Source organism: Notolepis coatsorum, assembly GCF_963971535.1.
Source record: "Notolepis coatsorum genome assembly, chromosome: 12".
Classification (NCBI taxonomy): domain Eukaryota; kingdom Metazoa; phylum Chordata; class Actinopteri; order Aulopiformes; family Paralepididae; genus Notolepis; species Notolepis coatsorum.
The window spans coordinates 5,215,668-5,238,400 of NC_140176.1; the positions used below are offsets into that span (position 1 = coordinate 5,215,668).

The 22,733-nt window shown below is 42.8% G+C and overlaps 1 protein-coding gene across 1 annotated transcript in view; it reads right to left on the reverse strand.

Moving 5' to 3' along the window:
- Positions 1–7,719, reverse strand: part of tmeff1b (transmembrane protein with EGF-like and two follistatin-like domains 1b) — a gene marked incomplete at its 5' end in the record, with an annotated part of 30,755 nt that extends 23,036 nt beyond the window's left edge. Inside the window, one exon of the mRNA XM_084326735.1 lies at positions 7,581–7,719. Within this exon, the coding sequence (XP_084182861.1) occupies positions 7,581–7,719 (139 nt within the window). The remainder of the gene's footprint in view (positions 1–7,580) is intronic.
- Between the last annotated feature and the right edge of the window lie 15,014 nt (positions 7,720–22,733).

Consider the following 22,733-nt stretch of genomic DNA (forward strand, 5'->3'; position numbering starts at 1 on the left):
TTGGACTAGGACTAGGACTCGACTCTTCTTTGGTGACTCGGACTTGAACACTGGGGTCTCAAGACTCGACTCGGACTCGACTACAACACTGAGACACACACATTTATAAAAAAAAAAAAAAAAAAAATCTAGTGCTTACCAGATATGTGGCAGCAAAGATGCACACTGCCTGGTAGGCGTGTAACGATGCAACCTCACAATGATTAATTTCGATTACGATTATTCAGGCAACGATTCAATGCATCATGAAATCTCTTCATTTGACCACGATTCGATTCGATAAATTCCCCCAAAAATTTTGAATACACAAATGTGGCTGGGGGAACTGATTCACTCAGCATGAATGGACTATAGGTCAATAAAAACAATAAAATAAAATCATACAAAAAAAAGATATTTATTTTTTATTTCGATTAATTTCGACTATAATCGGTTCTAACATATTCAAATCGATGCAGTTGAATCGTCACATTAGAATCGATGCATTTAGATTAATCGCTGCATCGTTACACCCCTACTGCCTGGTGAACTAACGGTGAAGTAGATGAACTGAGGAGCGCAGCAGCAGCAGCAGTAGAGGAATGGAAGGAGGACACACTGTGACGGCGCCCGGACCCGGAGGCCACATCATTACCCAGCAACTAACTGCCTATTGACCGGGCTCATCGTTTCCTGATAACAGCCCATTGGCCCAAAGCTCCCCGGGCTAGAGCCTATTAGAGGTGGTAATTACAGGATCATGACCCCGGCCTCCCGTGTCATTAGAGAAATGCCTCCCGGAGCAGGGGACGCCAGAGAGGGCCATCCTGGAGTGGAGGGTTTGCAGTAGCGTGCAGTTTTTACTAGCGGTTTACTAGGGTTGTAATCCAGACAGATTTGACAATCTGGATGGACTCTTACACACTTCCCTCTACACACAGCCATCGCAGGAAGTCCTTCATTCCGACAGCCATCAGACGATACAATGCATCACTGTGCCTCACTGCATCACTGAGAGCACAGAGTGACAGTTACCATCTTCCTATGCTAAATGCTAAATGACAATAACACTATGTAACAACCATCAAATGCATTGCACGCACAGCACATGCATCCACACGCACACACTCACTTTAAACAAACAACTCACTGCAGCACCCACTTTAGAACACCTAAACACACTTTATATTTATTGGTAAAGAATTTGCACTACAACCCATACCTCATTACACCTTACTGTAAATTGTACCTAAATTGTACCTCATCCCATTTCTGCTCTGCACTGTATAGTATATTGTATTGTAACTCAGGTACTTCTACTCTGCATTGAACATTGTATATATGTATATATTGAACACTTTTGTCTACGTACTTGACTTCTATTTTATACTTGCTAATGCTTATTTTGTACTTATCTATTTTGTCTAGCACAGTCTCTGGAGCGAAACAGAAAGAAGCATTTTGTATAAAAGTATTCTGTACTTCTGTATGACAACTAATAAAGAAACTTGAAACTTCCTGGACTCTTACTTTTGAAACAGCACTGTGCAATACTACACCTACTGTTAGACCTCAGTATATTTTTACTGTATTTATTTACTGTCATATTTTATTCCATTTTTATCCTATTTTATTCTACTCTTATCTTAAGCAATTTGATTTGTTTTGTTATTCTTATTCGTGACCTGTTCTGTCTAAATGTTTAATGTTGAGCGATTTTGCAGTGTCAAATTTCCCTAGTCGGGATAATAAAAGTATTTCTATTCTATTGTTTTGTGTAGGGCATGCTAAACTGAATCTCATCTGCCGTTTTCCCCCACGCTCCTTCCTTGCCGCAGCGGCACTTGCAAGGCACATTAGTTGTACAGCTCCACCCTGCCTTGTAAAGAAATGCCCAACAGTTTTACATTTTTAGTACTTAACCTGTGTTACCGTCTCTGTTGTCAACTAACTGCTAGCGTCACAGTTGATTGGCAGAAACGAGAATAACATGGCTGAAGATGCTAGCAGAGCCATGGCTCGAGCAGTTAACGGAGTAGTAGTAACGCAGGTTAAAAAAAACTGTTGGCATTTTTCGAAGACTTATGTTTGCTAGCTTGAACAAACTGCCTGGTGTGTTGTATCACAGTATCTAGCTAGCTTAATGTTTGCTAGCTTGAACAAACTGCCTGGTGTGTTGTATCACAGTATTTAGCTAGCTTAATGTTTGCTAGCTTGAACAAACTGCCTGGTGTGTTATATCACAGTATCTAGTTAGCTTAATGTTTGCTAGCTTGAACAAACTGTCTGGTGTGTTATATCACAGTATTTAGCTAGCTTAATGTTTGCTAGCTTGACCAAACTGCCTGGTGTGTTATATCACAGTATCTAGTTAGCTTAATGTTTGCTAGCTTGAACAAACTGCCTGGTGTGTTATATCACAGTATTTAGCTAGCTTAATGTTTGCTAGCTTGACCAAACTGCCTGGTGTGTTATATCACAGTATCTAGCTAGCTTAATGTTTGCTAGCTTGAACAAACTGCCTGGTGTGTTATATCACAGTATCTAGCTAGCTTAATGTTTGCTAGCTTGAACAAACTGCCTGGTGTGTTATATCACAGTATCTAGCTAGCTTAATGTTTGCTAGCTTGAACAAACTGCCTGGTGTTGTATCACAGTATCTAGCTAGCTTAATGTTTGCTAGCTTGGAGCAGATTGATACATGGGGTTTAGTAGCCCTTTGGTTGGTCGTATTGGGCAGATTATATATATATATTATATAGGAACCAACATAATCTATATTTTTCTTGTGTCCTTTTGTCATCTTATCTCCTGGAAATATTGTTGTTGTATTACTACAAAACCTTGTATTTGTCTTGTAACCTTGTGATATACCGATGGATGCCAAATAATATAATTGTTTTATATCCAATTTGGATGAGACCCTCGTGGAAGCTATTTTCCTGGAAGTTGAACCGCTTTGCTGTGGGGAGGCGAGGTGCAGGCGAGTTGATTCTGAATTAGAAACGGACTACAGTAGCACATGTTTTCACACTTTATCTCTGAGGAAATGCATCTTAAAGGCGTTACTTTCTCAAGACCCAAGCTGCTTGCAAGGCCTCGCGCACCTTTTCAAACCTCGTCTTTCCCAATAAAGCCTGGTTGCTATGGTTACAAAGGTCTCATCTGCCATGCACAATTATTTCGATAACATCACCAGCCAATTATAGTTTGTTTACCAAGACTGGCTGTGCCGTGGGGGACTGAGACAATAAGCGAGTGCAGGACCCTCCTCTGGGACGTACTGTAGTACTGCTGGTTGTCTCATAGACACGGTGTTAGTTAGGTCAGTAACCCACAAGACCCTACAGAACCAGTCAAATAGCCATTACATTTGCATAAAATAGACAGAATAAAAGCAATGCAGGTAATAACAATACAACTATTGATTGTTCCATTGTATATAACCCTGTTTTTTTTTTGGTATATCTTGTATATGTTAATCCTGGGTTAGAGTCGTCCACAATAGCAGCGGTTAAAACATTAATAATCGTGATTTCAACATCGATAAAAATGTATGATGATATTGAAATGATTATGATTTTTTAACGGAGCAGCCATAGTTCTTAGTGTATTAGTGGTCAACTACGAGCAAGACTCTCAGCTTTACAGCCAATTCAACCAAATGCATGCAATCTAAGACTCCAGTATGCAGAGACAGTATGCAGAGCAGACGCAGGAAAGATTACAATTCAAAACAAATGCTCACAGATCTCCTCTTTGTACAAAACTAACAGAAATCTGAAATTTTTGTAAAGATGAGACGTATGGTTCCAATGAACACCAATGTCATTCAGATATTTGGAGGTAAGATGCCAAGGGGTCCTAAATTAATGTTGCCAAACGTTGGGGAATATTTCCATCCCGTTCCCAGTAAGCTACTAAAGCTGAAAGCTTTATCTGAGCTCCAGCTTTAGAACTGAGTCCGCTACAGTCTCTGGAAGACAGTCATGTTCAAGCTTTAGAGCTGAGGCCACATCCACACGGAGACGGAACCGATCTTTTTCGTTTTCATTTCAAAAAGGTTTTTCCGGCGGGCGGCTACGTGGCACTCGCCACGAAATGCTGGAGACGCTGGGTTCGCCTGTTCGAGCCCAGCGCTCCACATTGCTTTCAGTTTAGCTGGTCGTCCGTACTAATACACATTGGCAGTATTAGGGGGTGGGAAACTGATGGGTGGGGATCGGGCGTTGTGGACAGCGACTCCTACAGGTCGGTTGGTGCGCCTGCGCAGTAGAATCAGGAAGTGTCGGGGGCAGCGTGAGCCTCCCACGTGTTACTCCTCGCCACTGAGAGATCGAGCTGCGCAGGTGAAAAGATGCGACTGCTGTTACCTCAAGTACCGGAGGGGACTTGTGCTATGTATGACTTAGTCCACATTGCAGCCGGCTTGTGGGAGGCAAGAAACAGCGTCCGTGACAGGGGAGGGTTGAATTGGATGATACGAAATTGGGATGGGAGAAAATATAGAAAAATGGGAGAAAAAGTGGAGAAAAAAAAAGGTTTTCCGGCGTAAACACAAAATCGTCTCAAGATATATGTGCGTCCAAACGAAACCACTGAAAATGCTGTAACGCCGCCACAAATGTACAAAATAAACGTCTTTCAATAGCTTCAGTGTTTTAGACTTCGCTCTTTTATTTTTAAACCCCCTGACCGGAAGTGATATTGTTGTTATCGCTAGCGGAACAACTTGTGTCGTCCGGTTCTGTGTTTTTGAGCTAACGCTAATACAAATGTTGAGATTGTTGGTGAACAAGCGACTAACTGCAGCTATATGTTGTATCATGTTTCTTTTTTTGTTGGCTTGGTTTGCGCATGCGGATTAAGGGAGAGGTGGGCTATTGCGTCATCGGTTCAGGAAAGATGCGCACTGGCTTTGTAAAGACGGAAACGCAAGGCTGGCGTCTTCAGATTTGTTCACTCTGGGACCCGTTTTCAGAAAATAGCGTTATTCAGGCTCCCAGAACGCGGTTCCGTCTGGACGAAACGTGCATACGATAAAATACTTTGGCGGATACACCCAAACTCGTCTCCGTGTGGACATGGTGTGAGTCCGCTACAGTCTGGAAGACAGTCATGGTCAAGCTTTAGAACTGAGTCGCTACAGTCTCTGAAAGACAGACATGTTGGTTGAATCTTAAAAACGCTTAAAAACACCATGAAATAAACAGGCACTGCGCTACAGACTCATATGGACCCTACAAACAATTTGGCACCCCAAAGATATCGCCACCCGAGTCTGCTCTGGCCTATGGACTATCTAGAATGATTTTAATTGGAATACATTTTCACACATGTTCCTATAATATTAACATATTAAACCCATGGCACTGTGTATACATTATGAGTACAGTGAGAATGGAACCCCTAATTAATACCTAATAACATATTGGTCCCACAGACCACATTGCAATGACTGACGTCGCTATGGTGCTGCTTTGTGTGAAACCACCTGACGTTCACCGAGACGCACCGTGGAGACCGTACAGACTTTAACCCTGCTGCGTTAGTGCCTTGCTCCACCCTTTCGAGCTACACAGGGAATGGAACCCCTGAGGCTGGCTTTACACTGTGAAATGTCCACGCAACCGCTTGCAGGTTGCTAGTGCTGTTGTAATTTGAATGATTGCTTTTCTGTTTGTTTGTTTTGTCTTAGTCCTTGTGTGTCTGTTATTTGTGCCGTTGTTGTTACCTTGTTGTTGTCGTCTGTTCTTCACTTCATGTCGCACGGGACGCCCTCAAATACAGATACATCTCAAGGGGTTTATCCTAATAAATGAAATGTCCAACCGTTGCACGAAACATCCTGTAATGGCAGGTGTCTGGTTGACTGATGTCTGTGAGTCAACGGTTTATATGCAGTGAGCCACAATTAGGTGGAATAAAGCACGTAATTTGTCTTCGCCACCATGACCCTTGACCCCTGCTCTTCAAGATGAGCCTGAAACTAAACTTCATGCTAGCAGGCCTTTGTTACGGGGGAAAGACAAATGAAGTGATTGTATCTTGCGAGCCATAGTTAGTTACCTTTCTCCCTGTAAAGTATTTAAAAGATAATACCAATTTAGCTAATGTTTGTGCAAGAAACTATTAAATCCAGGGTGTTGCATGCAACTTATATTTTTGAATTGCTTTGTGTAACTGTCTAGTTGCATGGAAATTATGTTTGATGCGATTTGATGCAACCGGCAACTAGTTGCGTGAATGTTTCAGAGTGTTAAAGTTAAAGTGTTAAATACTTGTTTACCCTTTGACCCTGATCACAGCTCTGACTGAGGTGACATTCTACCAGTGTAAACAGACTTGGACCAAGTGGCTGTGATGTGCCTTTTTCTCCTGGTTGAGGAGATAGTACTATTATACTAGGCTATAGTGTACTGAGTCAAAGAGATAGTACTATTATACTATACTGTACTGAGTCAAATATTACTATACTGTACTGAGTCAAATATATAGTACTATTATACTATACTGTACTGAGTCAAAGAGATAGTACTATTATACTATACTGTACTGAGTAAGAGAGGTAGTACTATTATACTATACTGTACTGAGTAAGAGAGGTAGTACTATTATACTGTACTGTACTGAGTAAGAGAGGTAGTACTATTATACTATACTGTACTACTGAGTAAGAGAGGTACTACTATTATACTGTACTGAGTAAGAGGTAGTACTATTATACTACACTGTACTGAGTAAGAGAGGTAGTACTATTATACTATACTGTACTGAGTAAGAGAGGTACTACTATTATACTATACTGTACTGAGTAAGAGGTAGTACTATTATACTGTACTGTACTGAGTAAGAGAGGTACTACTATTATACTATACTGTACTGAGTAAGAGGTAGTACTATTATACTGTACTGTACTGAGTAAGAGAGGTAGTACTATTATACTGTACTGTACTGAGTAAGAGAGATAGTACTATTATACTATACTGAGTAAGAGAGGTAGTACTATTATACTGTACTGTACTGAGTAAGAGAGGTAGTACTATTATACTGTACTGTACTGAGTAAAAGAGGTAGTACTATTATACTATACTGTACTGAGTCAAAGAGATAGTACTATTATACTGTACTGTACTGAGTAAGAGAGGTAGTACTATTATACTGTACTGAGTAAGAGAGGTAGTACTATTATACTGTACTGAGTAAGAGAGGTAGTACTATTATACTGTACTGAGTAAGAGAGGTAGTACTATTATACTGTACTGTACTGAGTAAGAGAGGTAGTACTATTATACTGTACTGTACTGAGTAAGAGGTAGTACTATTATTACACTGTACTGTACTGAGTAAGAGAGATGATCACTATTATACTGTACTGTACTGAGTAAGAGAGGTAGTACTATTATACTGTACTGAGTAAAAGAGATTATCACTATTATACTGTACTGTACTGAGTAAAATAGATTTATACTACAATCATTATAATGTAGTGTGTGGGGGGGGGGGGGGGGTATGTCTACTTGTCCTCGTTCCAGACTCTATAACGAATAAATAATAAATAAATACAACCATAACCAGTAGAAAATAAAGGACTCACTCACCCAGACAGTCCTTCCCCTTCCCCGGCACACACTCCGCGCCGCTGCGGGGGAACGAGCCCTCTGCCCCGGGGAGGAGAAGCGTCGACGCGACGAGCAGGCAGAGGATGGAGGACAGGACGACGACCCGGCGGCGGCCCGAGAGAGGAGGAGGAGGAGAGGGGCCGAGAAGAAGAGAGGAGGAGGAGGAGGAGGAGAAGAGGTGGAGAAGGTGGTGTCCTCCTGCGAGCATGATGATGGAAGAAGAATGCTGGAGGTATAGAAGAGAGAGAGAGAGAGGGAGGGAGAGAATGTCTCTTCGTCGGTCCGTTCTGAGCGCGTCCTCCTCGCCGGCGGGTCACTGGAGCAAAAAAAAAAAGCTGATCGCAAAAACGACCCCCACACACACACACTTGCGTGTTTCTTTCTTTTCCTATTAAAACCACTTCCTCCGAGTGTTTATTATTATGAATACGGTTCCATGTTCACGATCAGCGCACGATAACAACAACAACAAAAACAACAGATCTGCTCAAAGCAGGCAGGGCCCCCAGAAGCCATGCATCGGCCCCCCCGCGGTGATGCCTCTCTCTCTCGGTCCTAAAGACTATCCAGCCTTCTACCTTCCAGACGCGTCTCTCTCTCTGTCTCCTATTTCATCCCGAAACCGGTGAATAAATATCCCAAAGTGACTCGATCTCTGTCGCCGGACGAAGCAGATTGCAGAAATGATATTTTTAGAAATAGTAGAAATCTGTTCTTCGGACAATGTCAGAGGGATCTCTCTTCTTTTTTTGGGGGAAGAATCACAATCAACAAAGGAGCTCGACGGAGGGACGGTGGCGGTGATGATGATGATGGCCCGGATCACGTGACTGTGAGGAGACCACCCCCACCACACCGCAGGGGGCGGGGGGGGGGGGGGGGGGCAGGGAGACATGGGGGTCTCATTACTTACTACACCCCTGTTTGGGGGATAAAGGGGGATTCCGAATATAAACGAGGCTCCCGTTGCTATGGGTCGAGGGATTGAATGAATGAATGAATGAAAACTTTATTTAACAGATTGCAGAATGGGTACAATACAGTACGGCTCAATACACACAATTGTTAAGGGGATGCAGACCTGAGAAAGACGTGTGTCTTGTTTCCATCAGGGTCCCCCATTTTCATTTCATATAGACATTTATGACATACATGGCATTTATGGCATAGGGACATATAGGTATTTAGTACTGATACATTTGTGACATAAACGGTATTCAAATATACAGTACTGTTACCCCTAGATCCTGACAGAGTATATACATATGATGGGGAGGGGACTGTACATTAGGAGGGGGTGGGTGGGAGAGAAATATACATACGGTGGGGAGGAGACTGTACATTTGGAGGGGGTGGGTGGGTGGGAGAGAAATATACATGCAGCGGGGAGAGTTTGTTTATTCACATAAAAACCTACACTATAATTTAAAGCGAATGTGAAGGATACGTGTGCCTAAAACCCCTCCAGGGGCTTGAAAAGTGGCAGCATATTATACAGGAAATAATTGCAGCAATGTAGAATACACAATCTGTCTCTATCAGCATGTTTAGACAGTAAGAATAGAGACTAATATATAACACTTGAATGCATGTATCCCATACACATACCCATCCATTACACTAGAGCACAACAAACCAGTCATAGTCATAACACACATGCACACGCACACGCACACACACACACACACACACAAACACACACACACACACACACACACACACACACACACACACACACACAAGGACACTCATTCATAATACTTGCAAGTAAAACACTATCATTGATTGATTGATTGATTGAAAAGTTTATTAACAGGTTGCAGAATGGGTACAGTACAGTACAGCTCAATACATACAATTGTTAAGAGGATGCAGACCTGAGAAAGACTTTCGTCTTGTTTCCATCAGGGTCCCCCATTTTCAATTCATCATATGACACACATGACATACAGATAGACAGTACTGCTACATCTATACATTTATGACATACCAGATTTTCAAATACAGTACTGTTTGTGATACTAAAAAAATCCAGAAGAAGAGTATATACATTTGACATAGAAACTGTGCATTGGGGGAGGTTGGGTAGGTGGGGTGGGGCAGTGTAGGAGCCATTATGATGGTGGCATATTATTTATTATTTGTAATATTATTATTGGACACCTGGTGGCGTGCTTTAGATTGACAGGACTGGGTGTGTATTTAGACATTTTAGAGGGTCACAGGTGCAGTGATGAGCGAGGACACAGGTAGTGATGAGCCACACTGTTCTTACTTGAATGTAATGGCAAATGTTCCCCTTCCAATGTCCTGTTTTCTCTTGGACGTTACTTCACAGGTATGGTATGGGAGTGACCCTACGCAGTAGACATAGAAACTAACAAAGATGGATGTCCAGTCGTAAATTCCTGGTGTAGGTGTATTTATTGCGTTGAAGTTGCAGCTATAGCTTCCTTCTCATCCTCCTCTCTGCCAACACCTCTAGTCTGACCAGCTCGACTCCCACCACGGAGCTAGCCTTCCTCACCAGCTTGTTCAGTTTGTTGGTGTCCCTTGAGTTGATGTAGCCCCCCCCCCCCCCCCCCCAGCATAGAAGAGGACGCTGGCCACTAGAGACTGGTAGAACGACTGCAGCAGTCTATTGCACACGTTGAAGACAAATCTAAGAGGGGTCAGAGAGGTAAGATGGCCGCTGTTAATTAACTGCTGATTGATCGATGTTGAAGAACTGTAACTTATTTATCAGAAGTTGTAAAAAAAGAAAAAAAAAAAAAAAAGGGAGGGGGGGTGTTATTATGGAGGAATTATGAACAAATAAACCAGTCTGGAGATGATTCACTAAAGAAACACTGATGACTATTATTAACAAATAAATCAGTCTGGAGATGGTTCACTTGGTAAAACTAACACCTAAATGAACAAATAGAGGCTGAGAGGAATGTCTTCCATGCACAAAACTATTATAACTATTATACTATTGTTCTTAGTGCTCGTTTCTGAAGACGGTATATGGGCTCAAGTTTGGTCTGATGAGTACTATATAGCCCAAGATATATTTATAATAGTTAATATTGTAACCCAAGATGCAACACTGGACGACACAGGAAGTCCTTCACGCCGACAGCCATCAGACTGTATAACGCCTCACTGTGCCTCACTGCCTTACTGAGCAGAGTAACAGACCATTAAGCATTAAGGCATCTACCAGCGACGCATAGAATCCCAGTAGATCATATGTTACAATATTTTACTTAATGACTGTATATCCATAAAACTATATCAGAGGCTAAATTGACATTTAAATAATTGAAATACTTTTACGATTATTATATATTTTTTTTGCAGTGCAGTTTCTTTGCACCAGACTGTATAAATCCTTGTATGTCTTCCTGTACATTTTACATTTTACTGTTCTCTTTTTGGACTGTACACCAAGGAATAATGTAGAACCCACATTAGTTATATGGATGTTATCCATTAAAATGTTTGACAAGGCGTTAAAAATCCCTGATTTAAGACAAAAAAGGTTAAGCTTATTTATTTAATGTTAAGTGATAGTTTGTTGAACTTAAACTAAATAGACAGCTTACTAAGTTCTTAATTTCATAAACCTTTAGACAGAACTGTGTGAGTAGAGGAGCAGTGTTGATCAGAAAAATGGAGATGAATGAAGACATGAACATCCAGCCAGGCTTCAGCAAGTGGAGGAACCGACCAGAAGCTCCATAGTTTTCATTTTGACGTGGACCTTCATGAAAATGTTTTATTCTTGTTTTATTGAGTCTAAAATAAACTGCAGGGCATTGTCAAAGTGTGCAGCAGAATAGCAGGCACAACCCTAAATGACTTCCCAAAGGTCAGTGAATACCACGACCACAACACCAGAGGTTCCACAAATCATGTTAAACCCAGATTCGGCTCAAACAAGGGACTAAACACGTTTCGCAATTATGCCACAACAATGTGGAACGCCCTACCCACAGCTGTAAAATAATGTGAATCCCTACCCTCCTTCAAAACCACTCTCAAAGAGCACCCACGGGAGGCTGCAATTCAAAACTGGCCTGGTAATGTCCAAACCCCCGCCACCCACCCACCCACCCCCAACCCCCTCCAATGTACAGTTTCCCACCCACCCACCCACCCAACCCCCTCCAATGTACAGTTTCTTCCCCCTCAAATGTATATATTTTCTTTTATGATCTCTGTCTCAGTTCAGTTCGGTATATTTGTATATATCTTGTATGTCATAAATGTCTGGATGTAACAGTACTGTATATCTGTATATCGTGTATGTCATAAATGTCATGATGAATTGAAAATGGGGGACCCTGATGTAAACAAGATGAAAGTCTTTACACAATTGTGTGTATTGAGCCGTACTGTATTGTACCCATTCTGCAATCTGTTAATAAAGTTTTCAATCAGGGCGGTTAGGTGGCGTAGCGGAGATTGCGTTCGTCACCAACCCCGGAGCTGTGAGCTGGATTCGCCTGTTTGAATCCAGCTCACAGCTCCGGGGTTGTCACCAGCTTGGCTGGCCGTTCACACTAATACAATTGGCAGTATTAGAGGGTGGGAGAAGCTGGCGGGGTGGGTCCGGGTCGTTGTAAACAGCGACTCCTACAGTTCGGTCGGGGCGCCTGCTAAGCGCGGATAGGACTTGAGGGGGATAGTGTGGTCCTCCCACACGCTACGCCCTCTCGATGAGAATCCGCGCTGCCAGGTGAAAAGAAGCGGTGATTGGCTGGACGTGTGTCGGAGGAAGCACGTGGTAGCCTCCACTCTCCCAGATGATCTGACTATGGGGGGTAAGTGCGCAGCGACCAGGAAGGGGATTGGAAATTGGCATACGACTAACATTGGGATGGGAGAAAAAATCGGAGGAAAATGGAGGGGGAAAAAGATCAATAAAAATAAATAAAAAATAAAGTTTTCAATCAATCAATCAATCAATCAATCAACATTCCTTCAGGCCATGGATGAGGCGTGTGAGGACATCACAGCCCAGCAGTGTCAGGGTGGATAAGGCACTCGAAAAGGTTCTATCAGCGCTGCCTTGCTAATGAAGACGTCAGATGTGACGTGGATGAGATCCTTTGGCCAAATGCCGCGGAGAGGCAAGATGCACCATAAAGCTTTTCCTTCGTTTTTTCTTTCATACAGATCATTACAGTTTTTCTCAATTGCTTTGGTGCATTTCTCTGATCAGAATTAAAGTTCTCATAACAGTTAGTGCATTTCTCAAAACAATTAGTACAAACTGCAAAACCTAGGTGATAACCTGCAGAAGCGTGTCACTTGCTCAAAATGGATAATTCATTCCTCAAAAGCAAGTATTCATGTCAATGAAAGTGTCACTGTCATCAAAATGAAAAGTCCTGACACCATTGTTTATGAACAAGATAGTCAAATGGCTTTGCCATGTTTTCGTTATGACAGTAAGTGTTTTCCAATGCAAAAAAAGTCAGATCTTGGTGACACTTTCTGAAAATGCTCAAGACAGCACTATACACTATTTGCACAGCCATTTGAAATCTACAGTTACACATTGCTGTATTTAGTGAGGTAAATGAGTACAAGACACGTATGTTTCACATTTTTACTGCATATGCTCTTTTCAATTTTAACACTTTGGCTGCCTAAGGTTAAATTCATGATATACCATAGATTGCCAGCGCTATTTGTCTATGGAGAAAGTCCCCTTCTTTGCAGGGCTATAACATTTTAAATTCTATTGCTACATTGCCATTATTAGGGCCCATTCAAAGTCCTATATGTATTGTTCATTGTGTAGCAACGTTAAACTTTTTCATTCACATATTCATAGTAAAGTATGGTCTAATGTATAAGTATGTTTTCATCTCTTTCTGCAGCTTTCTCCAGAACGTGATATATAGCCCCAAATGCATTATATTGATGATGAAATACAGTTTGATGGCAATCAGCGCGATATAAAAAATTCCAACTAGACGTACTTCTAGAAGTTACTACACGTCATCTGATGTTGACCGGATGGGCGAGGGGGCGTTTATAATTCCGTGGGCAGCGTTATACCAATCATCTAATGTGGGTCAAATGTTGATAATAGCAGTTAGTATCGAAGACGGTAACGTTACACGCTGAAACTCACCCCAGTCTCCGCGCGCCGTTGGGCGATCATCGTCGAGTAGAAATCTTATCATTATGGGATATATTTTTACCCGGTCCATCTCCAGCTTGTATAATGGTATATACGTCCAAATCATGTTGTTTATCGAGTTATTGCCAATCGATCACCGTGTAGCGTGACGAGCCAGAGTCCCATGACCTATAGCGAGCGCCCGGAAGTACTACGGTCGTCTAGGACAACCTCTATTCAACATCCTGTTTGGCGATTGCGCCGATCGGCCACCAGATGGCGCTCCTGAACCGCCAGAGAGCTCAGTGGGTCCTGCTGGTGGATCTCAGGCCAGCGGAGGGGACATATGAATCCGATCGCAGATTTTTGAAATATTGATATAAGGACGACGTAACGCGTCCTCCGGCAACTTTAGCATGGCCAGCAAAGACGTCTAAAGACGGGTCCCGGCAGTCAAAGTGTTAATTTGTTCACAGCATTGTGCAAAAGAAAAATACAAACTAATTTACAACAAACATAAGAAACACCCTTTGGCCTTTGGGTAGAGCTGTGCACAACTGTAAACAATATTGCAGTACATATTGGAACTGAATTGGAACATACAACATACACAGTACTGTAAATCATTCATTCACATCCAGACGTTCCTGTCTGTCTGGCTATTGGATTCAGGAATGGGGAGTAGGGAGGGATATATTCCACCAGCATCCTTTCATGTGTTGCAAACCACTGTGTGACCAGAATTGCGTGGTGAAAACGCACATTATCCCATACAACAACGTACTTGGTCAGATGGTCGCCATTTAGACCCCTCTCATTCTCAGGGATTATGTCCCTGTAAAGAGTGTCTAAAAAAGTCAGCAGATGTTGTGTGTTGTATGGACCAATGCGGGGCATATGGGTGAGGACGCCGTTTTCTGAGATGGCTGCACACATTGTAATATTCCCTCCTTGTTGGCCTGGGACATCAGTGGTTGCTCTCTGTCCAATGCGATTTCCTTCCACGCCTTCTACCTTTTGCCAGATTGAAACCCGCCTCATCAACATATATGAATGTGTGCAGCGATTCCCTGGCATCCAGCTCCATTCAGGGTTTTGACAACTAGTTCAACATATTTGTATGTAATGACTCAAGCAATGAAATGAGGACTATTAGTTTTATAGGGAATGACTATTCAGCAGTCATAAGTATAGTTCATTTTGACTGACATGACCTAAGCAAATGATAATGTTATAAAACAGCAGAGAATTGTATGAAAGCAATTGATGCATGTCCAAAAGCATTTGCAATTTGTTCGGAGGAATGAGAAACTGCTACTATGATGTGCACAAATTACAAAATGTTGTGGAGGTTGAACTAACAGTTATGAGAACTTTAATTCTGATCAGAGAAATGCACCAAAGCAATTGAGAAAAACTGTAATGTACATCTTCTTTACTGTAATGAATAAATGTCAAATACTGTAATCAAATGGTTTGTTTGTCTTTCATAAAAACAAGCACTATACTATACTGCAGTCTATCACAGGGGTTATGAGGGAATTACTTTAAACCTTTTTTTTTTTTGTAACTTTTAGTAACAAGTATTCTGTGTTTGACCGCATTACTGTATTGATAATGGCCTTTGTATTTGAAAATGCACCAATAAGTAAACTTCAACGATGCACATATCCACTGTTCTGGTGCTGTGATACTGTAAATGTTTGCATAATATATTCTCTGATTTGACACTGGTATTTTACGGTAATTTTGCATGCTGTATTGCATTTTGAACCCAAAACTAGCAGTATAGCATTCTGTGTTAAGAGTTTTGCACATTGAAACTCTGATGTGCAAAATGCATCAAAGCAGTCGTAAAAATAAACCTGTAACGCATAGACATAGCTATTTCTTCATCTTCATTTCATGGAGCTGCAATTACTGTAACACAATGATTTCCTCAATGACATCACTGGTGGCCATATTCAAACTAATTTACTCTCAATAACTGTCAAACGTTTTAGAGTTTTTGGATGTGTGTGAGAAAAAATAAATCAGCATTGTTTTTTTTAGACTTTGGACAGACGCCCGACAGAAGCTCTTGTGAAACACAATCTGTAGTGAGAGCTTCTGTCTCAGATGACTCAGGGGAATGTTGGAACTAGAGGCATCTGCATCATTAAAAGTGTGGTTCTCCTCTTTCTTCTCCTCCTTCACCTGCTTTGTTCCTCTCCCTCTCCCCGTCTCCTCCTCCTCTCTTCTCCTCCTCCTCACCTGCTTTGTTCCTCTCCCTCTCCCCGTCTCCTCCTCCTCTCTTCTCCTCCTCCTCACCTGCTTTGTTCCTCTCCCTCTCCCCGTCTCCTCCTCCTCTCTTCTCCTCCTCCTCACCTGCTTTGTTCCTCTCCCTCTCCCCGTCTCCTCCTCCTCTCTTCTCCTCCTCCTCACCTGCTTTGTTCCTCTCCCTCTCCCCGTCTCCTCCTCTCTTCTCCTCCTCCTCACCTGCTTTGTTCCTCTCCCTCTCCCCGTCTCCTCCTCCTCTCTTCTCCTCCTCCTCCCCTGCTTTGTTCCTCTCCCTCTCTCTGTCTCCTCCTCTCTTCTCCTCCTCACCTGCTTTGTTCCTCTCCCTCTCTCTGTCTCCTCCTCTCTCCTCCTCCTCACCTGCTTTGTTCCTCTCCCTCTCCCCGTCTCCTCCTCCTCTCTTCTCCTCCTCCTCACCTGCTTTGTTCCTCTCCCTCTCCCCGTCTCCTCCTCCTCTCTTCTCCTCCTCCTCCCCTGCTTTGTTCCTCTCCCTCTCCCTGTCTCCTCCTCCTCTCTTCTCCTCCTCACCTGCTTTGTTCCTCTCCCTCTCCCCGTCTCCTCCTCCTCTCTTCTCCTCCTCCTCACCTGCTTTGTTCCTCTCCCTCTCCCCGTCTCCTCCTCCTCTCTTCTTCTCCTCCTCACTTGCTTTGTTCCTCTTCCTCTCTCTGCCTCCTCCTCCTCTCTTCTCCTCCTCCTCACCTGCTTTCTTCCTCTCCCTCTCCCTCTCCCTCTCCCCTTCTCCTCCTCTCTTCTCCTCCTCCTCACCTGCTTTGTTCCTCTCCCTCTCTCCGTCTCCTCCTCCTCTCTTCTCCTCCTCACTTGCTTTGTTCCTCTCCCTCTCTCCGTCTCCTCCTCCTCTCTTCTCCTCCTCACTTGCTTTGTTCCTCTCCCTCTCCCCGTCTCCTCCTCCTCTCTTCTCCTCCTCACCTGCTTTGTTCCTCTCCCTCTCCCTCTCCCTCTCCCCTTCTCCTCCTCTCTTCTCCTCCTCCTCACCTGCTTTGTTCCTCTCCCTCTCTCCGTCTCCTCCTCCTCTCTTCTCCTCCTCACTTGCTTTGTTCCTCTCCCTCTCTCCGTCTCCTCCTCCTCTCTTCTCCTCCTCACCTGCTTTGTTCCTCTCCCTCTCCCCGTCTCCTCCTCCTCTCTTCTCCTCCTCACCTGCTTTGTTCCTCTCCCTCTCCCCGTCTCCTCCTCCTCTCTTCTCCTCCTCCTCACCTGCTTTGTTCCTCTCCCTCTCTCCATCTCCTCCTCTCTTCTTCTCCTCCTCACCTGCTTTGTTCCTCTCCCTCTCCCTCTCTCCATCTCCTTTCTTCTCCTCCTCACCTGCTTTGTCCCTCTCCCTCTCTCCATCTCCTCCTCTCTTCTCCTCCTCCTCACCTGCTTTGTTCCTCTCCCTCTCCCCGTCTCCTCCTCCTCTCTTCTCCTCCTCACCTGCTTTGTTCCTCTCCCTCTCCCCGTCTCCTCCTCCTCTCTTCTCCTCCTCACCTGCTTTGTTCCTCTCCCTCTCCCCGTCTCCTCCTCCTCTCTTCTCCTCCTCCTCACCTGCTTTGTTCCTCTCCCTCTCCCCGTCTCCTCCTCCTCTCTTCTCCTCCTCACCTGCTTTGTTCCTCTCCCTCTCCCCGTCTCCTCCTCCTCTCTTCTCCTCCTCCTCACCTGCTTTGTTCCTCTCCCTCTCTCCATCTCCTCCTCTCTTCTCCTCCTCCTCACCTGCTTTGTTCCTCTCCCTCTCCCCGTCTCCTCCTCCTCTCTTCTCCTCCTCCTCACCTGCTTTGTTCCTCTCCCTCTCCCCGTCTCCTCCTCCTCTCTTCTCCTCCTCCTCACCTGCTTTGTTCCTCTCCCTCTCCCCGTCTCCTCCTCCTCTCTTCTCCTCCTCACCTGCTTTGTTCCTCTCCCTCTCCCTGTCTCCTCCTCCTCTCTTCTCCTCCTCCTCACCTGCTTTGTTCCTCTCCCTCTCCCCGTCTCCTCCTCCTCTCTTCTCCTCCTCACCTGCTTTGTTCCTCTCCCTCTCCCTGTCTCCTCCTCCTCTCTTCTCCTCCTCCTCACCTGCTTTGTTCCTCTCCCTCTCCCCGTCTCCTCCTCCTCTCTTCTCCTCCTCCTCACCTGCTTTGTTTCTCTCCCTCTCCCTGTCTCCTCCTCCTCTCTCCTCCTCCTCACCTGCTTTGTTCCTCTCCCTCTCCCCGTCTCCTCCTCCTCTCTTCTCCTCCTCACCTGCTTTGTTCCTCTCCCTCTCCCCGTCTCCTCCTCCTCTCTTCTCCTCCTCCTCACCTGCTTTGTTCCTCTCCCTCTCTCCGTCTCCTCCTCCTCTCTTCTCCTCCTCCTCACCTGCTTTGTTCCTCTCCCTCTCTCCGTCTCCTCCTCCTCTCTTCTCCTCCTCACCTGCTTTGTTCCTCTCCCTCTCCCCATCTCCTCCTCCTCTCTTCTCCTCCTCACCTGCTTTGTTCCTCTCCCTCTCCCCTCATCTCCCTCCTTCTTGCTGTCTGACTGCGCTCTATTATGATGAATTGAAAATGGGGGACCCTGATGTAAACAAGACGAAAGTCTTTCTGCCCCGTTCCCCGTACCTGGATAACTGAGTTAGCCGGATAACTTTCGGGTAAATCTGGCTTAAGCCGGACTTTCCGATTCCCCGTACCTGGATTTTCCAAATCACCATGACAACAGATCCAAAAGTTTGAGCCTGGTCGAAAGCAGAGTTTAAGTTCAAGTTAGCCTGAACCATCGCCACGCCCCCGCAAAAAAGTGACAGCCCGTTTCCTGAAATTATTCCCACAGTCTACGATCTGCATTATACCATTCTGAATTACGTTTTTGTGCTCCATTCTTCCAGAGGGGGCTTTTGAAATGTAAAATAGACCCAAAATGCTGATACTAAATTCACTTTGTCCTAAATAATGCACGTTATATATACCGTGGCGCTCGCTCGGTGCGATGTACACATTATGACGTGGTTATTTTAATTGTAACTGGGATTAAGATGTCTGATGAGATGCGCTGTTTGACGGATTTGAGAAATTGAATGAGCCGTTGACGTCACATTAATGAATGAGGATAAAGAAATAAAACTTCATTCAAAATAAAGAATATTCTAAACACGGGTCTCTCGTTCATTAATGTATAAACAATGAATTTATCCCATCTGGCACAGTGGCGCAGCGGTAGTGCTCAAGCCTGCCAACCCAGCGACCGGTGTTCGAAACCCCGTGTTTCCAATATAATTTTTTTGAATATAATATTAATGATTATACGCCAAAGTAGCCTGGTTTTAAGTTAAAATACTATAAATCTACATGCATTGAGGATGTCATTCTTTATATAGCTCTCAACGTGCACCAAATTGAATTATTCCTATATTGCAAAAAGAAGGAAAAGACTAGGGTTTCGAACCCCGGTCGTCTGCGTGAAAGTCAAAAGAACAACCCGTTAGACCACAGTGGAGATAAGTAAACAATCGACTATACATCAATCAATGGGTAAGAGAGCCGTATCGTAATTCCAAAACAGTTTAACTAATTATTTTCGCTAGCAAGATCTCATTTGATTATTCAATCCAGCAGGCAAGTTTACAGAAATATAATCTGATTGATTGAGGTAATGAGGGACTTAAAATTAGCCTATAGATAACGCATTTAACTTGTCGGCGAGGCGATTGAGCCGTATTGCAATCTGTCAATAAAGTTTTAAATCAATTAATCAATCAATGCCGTTAGAGAATCAGGATCTCTGCCATCGATACGTGCTGGCTTTTCACCTGAAGCGGCCGCGCGCACTTAGCCTGGGTCTCAAGTCTGAATCGAGTTAACGAGACTGAATCCACCTTCGAGGAACAGGAAAATCCCGGCTTCAAACATCGGGTTAACTGAATCTGGATAATGACATCTTGATCGACTTAGTTGAACCAGGTACGAGAAACAGGGCTGGTCTGCATCCCCTTAACAATTGTATGTATTGAGCTGTACTGTACTGTACGAGGGACAGTTGAATGGTTCAATCAAATGTGGCCTGTCCTTTTACTTAAACTAAATGTTGATTAAACTCCCCAGAAAAGGGCTTAAAGTCGCCCACTTAAACATATGTAGTCTGAAAAATAAAGTAAATGATTTGAGTGCTATAATGTTTGAAAATGATTTACACATAATGGCAATTTCTGAAACTCATTTGGAGGAAACAATTGAGAATACTGAGGTAACTATACAAGGGTACAATATAATTAGACTGGATAGAAACAGGCACGGTGGAGGAGTAGCCATTTATATACGAGAACAAATTCCAACAAAAATAAGAAAAGATCTTAACTGGCCAGATGTGGAAGCCATCTGGATTCAGGTTCACCTGCCGCATCTCAAGCCATTACTTGTATGCTGCTGCTATAGACCACCCAATTCCGACGCTGCATATTTTGAAAAAATCTGTACAATGCTTCAAAATGTTTCGGACACTGACAGAGAAATTTATTTTGTAGGTGACCTAAACATAGACTGGCTATCTAATACCTGCTCTATGAGAAGAAAGCTTAATGACATAGCCACGGTATGCAACTTGTCCCAAATGGTAAACCTACCGACTAGAATAAACGTCAACAAATCAGGTGTATTATCCTCAACTTGTATAGATCATATTTTTACTAATTCAGCAGATAAATGTTCAAAAGTTGTTTCAGTGCCAATTGGATTCAGTGATCATAACATGATTGCTATGGCAAGAAAAGTCAAAGTCCCCAAAGCAGGTCCTAAAATCATACATAAAAGAATCTATAAACATTTCTGTGAGAATTTATTTATTCAAGACGTGCACAACATAAAGTGGGACAGTGTATTTGAGTGTATTCATACTGAAGAAGCCCTAGGAGAATTTATGAAGTTATTTTCCTCGGTCTGTGACAAGCATGTGCCCATAAAAAAACGTACTGTAAGATCTATCAAAGCACCTTGGCTAGACACTGACCTAAGGAGCAACATGAAAGAAAGAGATAGACTGAAAATAATCGCTCTAAATTCACGGAATTCAGAAGATTGGTTAGCATATCGCTCTTTAAGAAATAAAGCGACAAAATTAAATAAACTGAAAAAAAGGCTATACTACCAATCCAGAATTGAAGAAACAAAATATGATGGTAAAAAAACTATGGAGTACTCTGAATCAAATCATGGGTAGAGACAAAATGGGTAAAATACCATCATTTATTGAATCAGGGGATGGTTTCATCACTAAGCCCTTGGATATTGCAAATTATTTCAATGACTATTTCACAAATAAAGTAAATACTATAAGAGACAACATGCCACCTGTAAAGGGTAACTTATCAGATTCAATTATAAAAAGTCAGATCATGAAGGACAAAGAATGTGAATTTGAATTTTTGGTCACAAATCTTTCAGAAATTGAAAAGTTATTGTCTGAATTGAAATGTGACAAACCCTCTGGTCACGACAATCTGGACAGTAGACTTGTGAAGCTATCAGCTGGAAGTATTGCTGGTCCGATATGTCATATATTCAATTTGAGTCTTAAGGAAGGAATTTATCCGCAAATATGGAAGGTAGCTAAGGTCACTCCTCTACCAAAAAATAGAAAAGAATCATTCACTGGACCAAATAGTAGGCCAATCAGTATTTTACCTGTTTTAGGTATACTTATGGAAAGAATTGCATTCAAACAAATTCAAAATTATTTCTCCCTTAATAACATAAATTCTGACTTTCAACATGCTTACAAACCAGGCTATTCAACATGCACAGCACTTACACAATTGGCTGATGATTGGCTAAGAAATATTGACTGTAAATTATTAGTTGGTACAGTACTGTTAGATTTTAGCGCAGCTTTTGATCTCATTGATCATGAACTGCTGCTTACAAAACTAGCTGATTATGGTTTCAAACACTCAGCTACTAACTGGATGAAAAGTTATTTATTCATGAGACAACAATGTGTCCTGTTTAATGGAACTTTATCAAGCTTTAAAACGCTACAATGTGGCATTCCTCAAGGAAGTTGCCTTGGACCATTATTATATTCAATATTTGTAAATGATATGCCACAAAGTTTAAGAAATGCAAGCAGTTCTTTTTATGCAGATGACACTACAATATATGCTTCGGCAAGCAATGCCAAAGACCTCAGCAGTCTTCTTCAAAGCGAGTTAATGCAGATTTCTGAATGGGTCACGGTAAATAAGCTGAAACTAAATGCATCCAAAACAAAATGTCTAATTATTTGTTCAAAGCATGCTCAGAGAGAGAATCACAGATTAAATATTTCTTTGCAGGGTGCAGATATTGAGCAAGTTAAGGAGGCCAGATTGCTTGGAGTTATAATAGATGAAACACTCTCTTGGTCAACTCACATTAACAATATTGTAACAAAAATGAGCAGAAGTATTTCAATTATTAGACGGAATGCCTATTTTTTAACAGACACAGCTACCAAGCAAGTCATACAATCACTAGTTTTGTCACATCTGGACTACTGTCCAGCAATCTGGTCAAATGCATCCAAACAAGATTTAAATAAAATACAGCTTACTCAAAATAGAGCTGCAAGACTTGCATTGCATAGCTCAATTAGAAACAGTGTTGAGAAAATGCACAAGGAACTGTCATGGATGAGAGTCAATGAGAGACTAGTGTGTAGTCTTATTTTGTTTATGAGAAATATTTATACTTTGCATAAACCTGTGTGCCTCTTTTTGCAGCTGGTGCTTATTAGTGATGGTCATGGCTATGGCACTAGACAAGCCT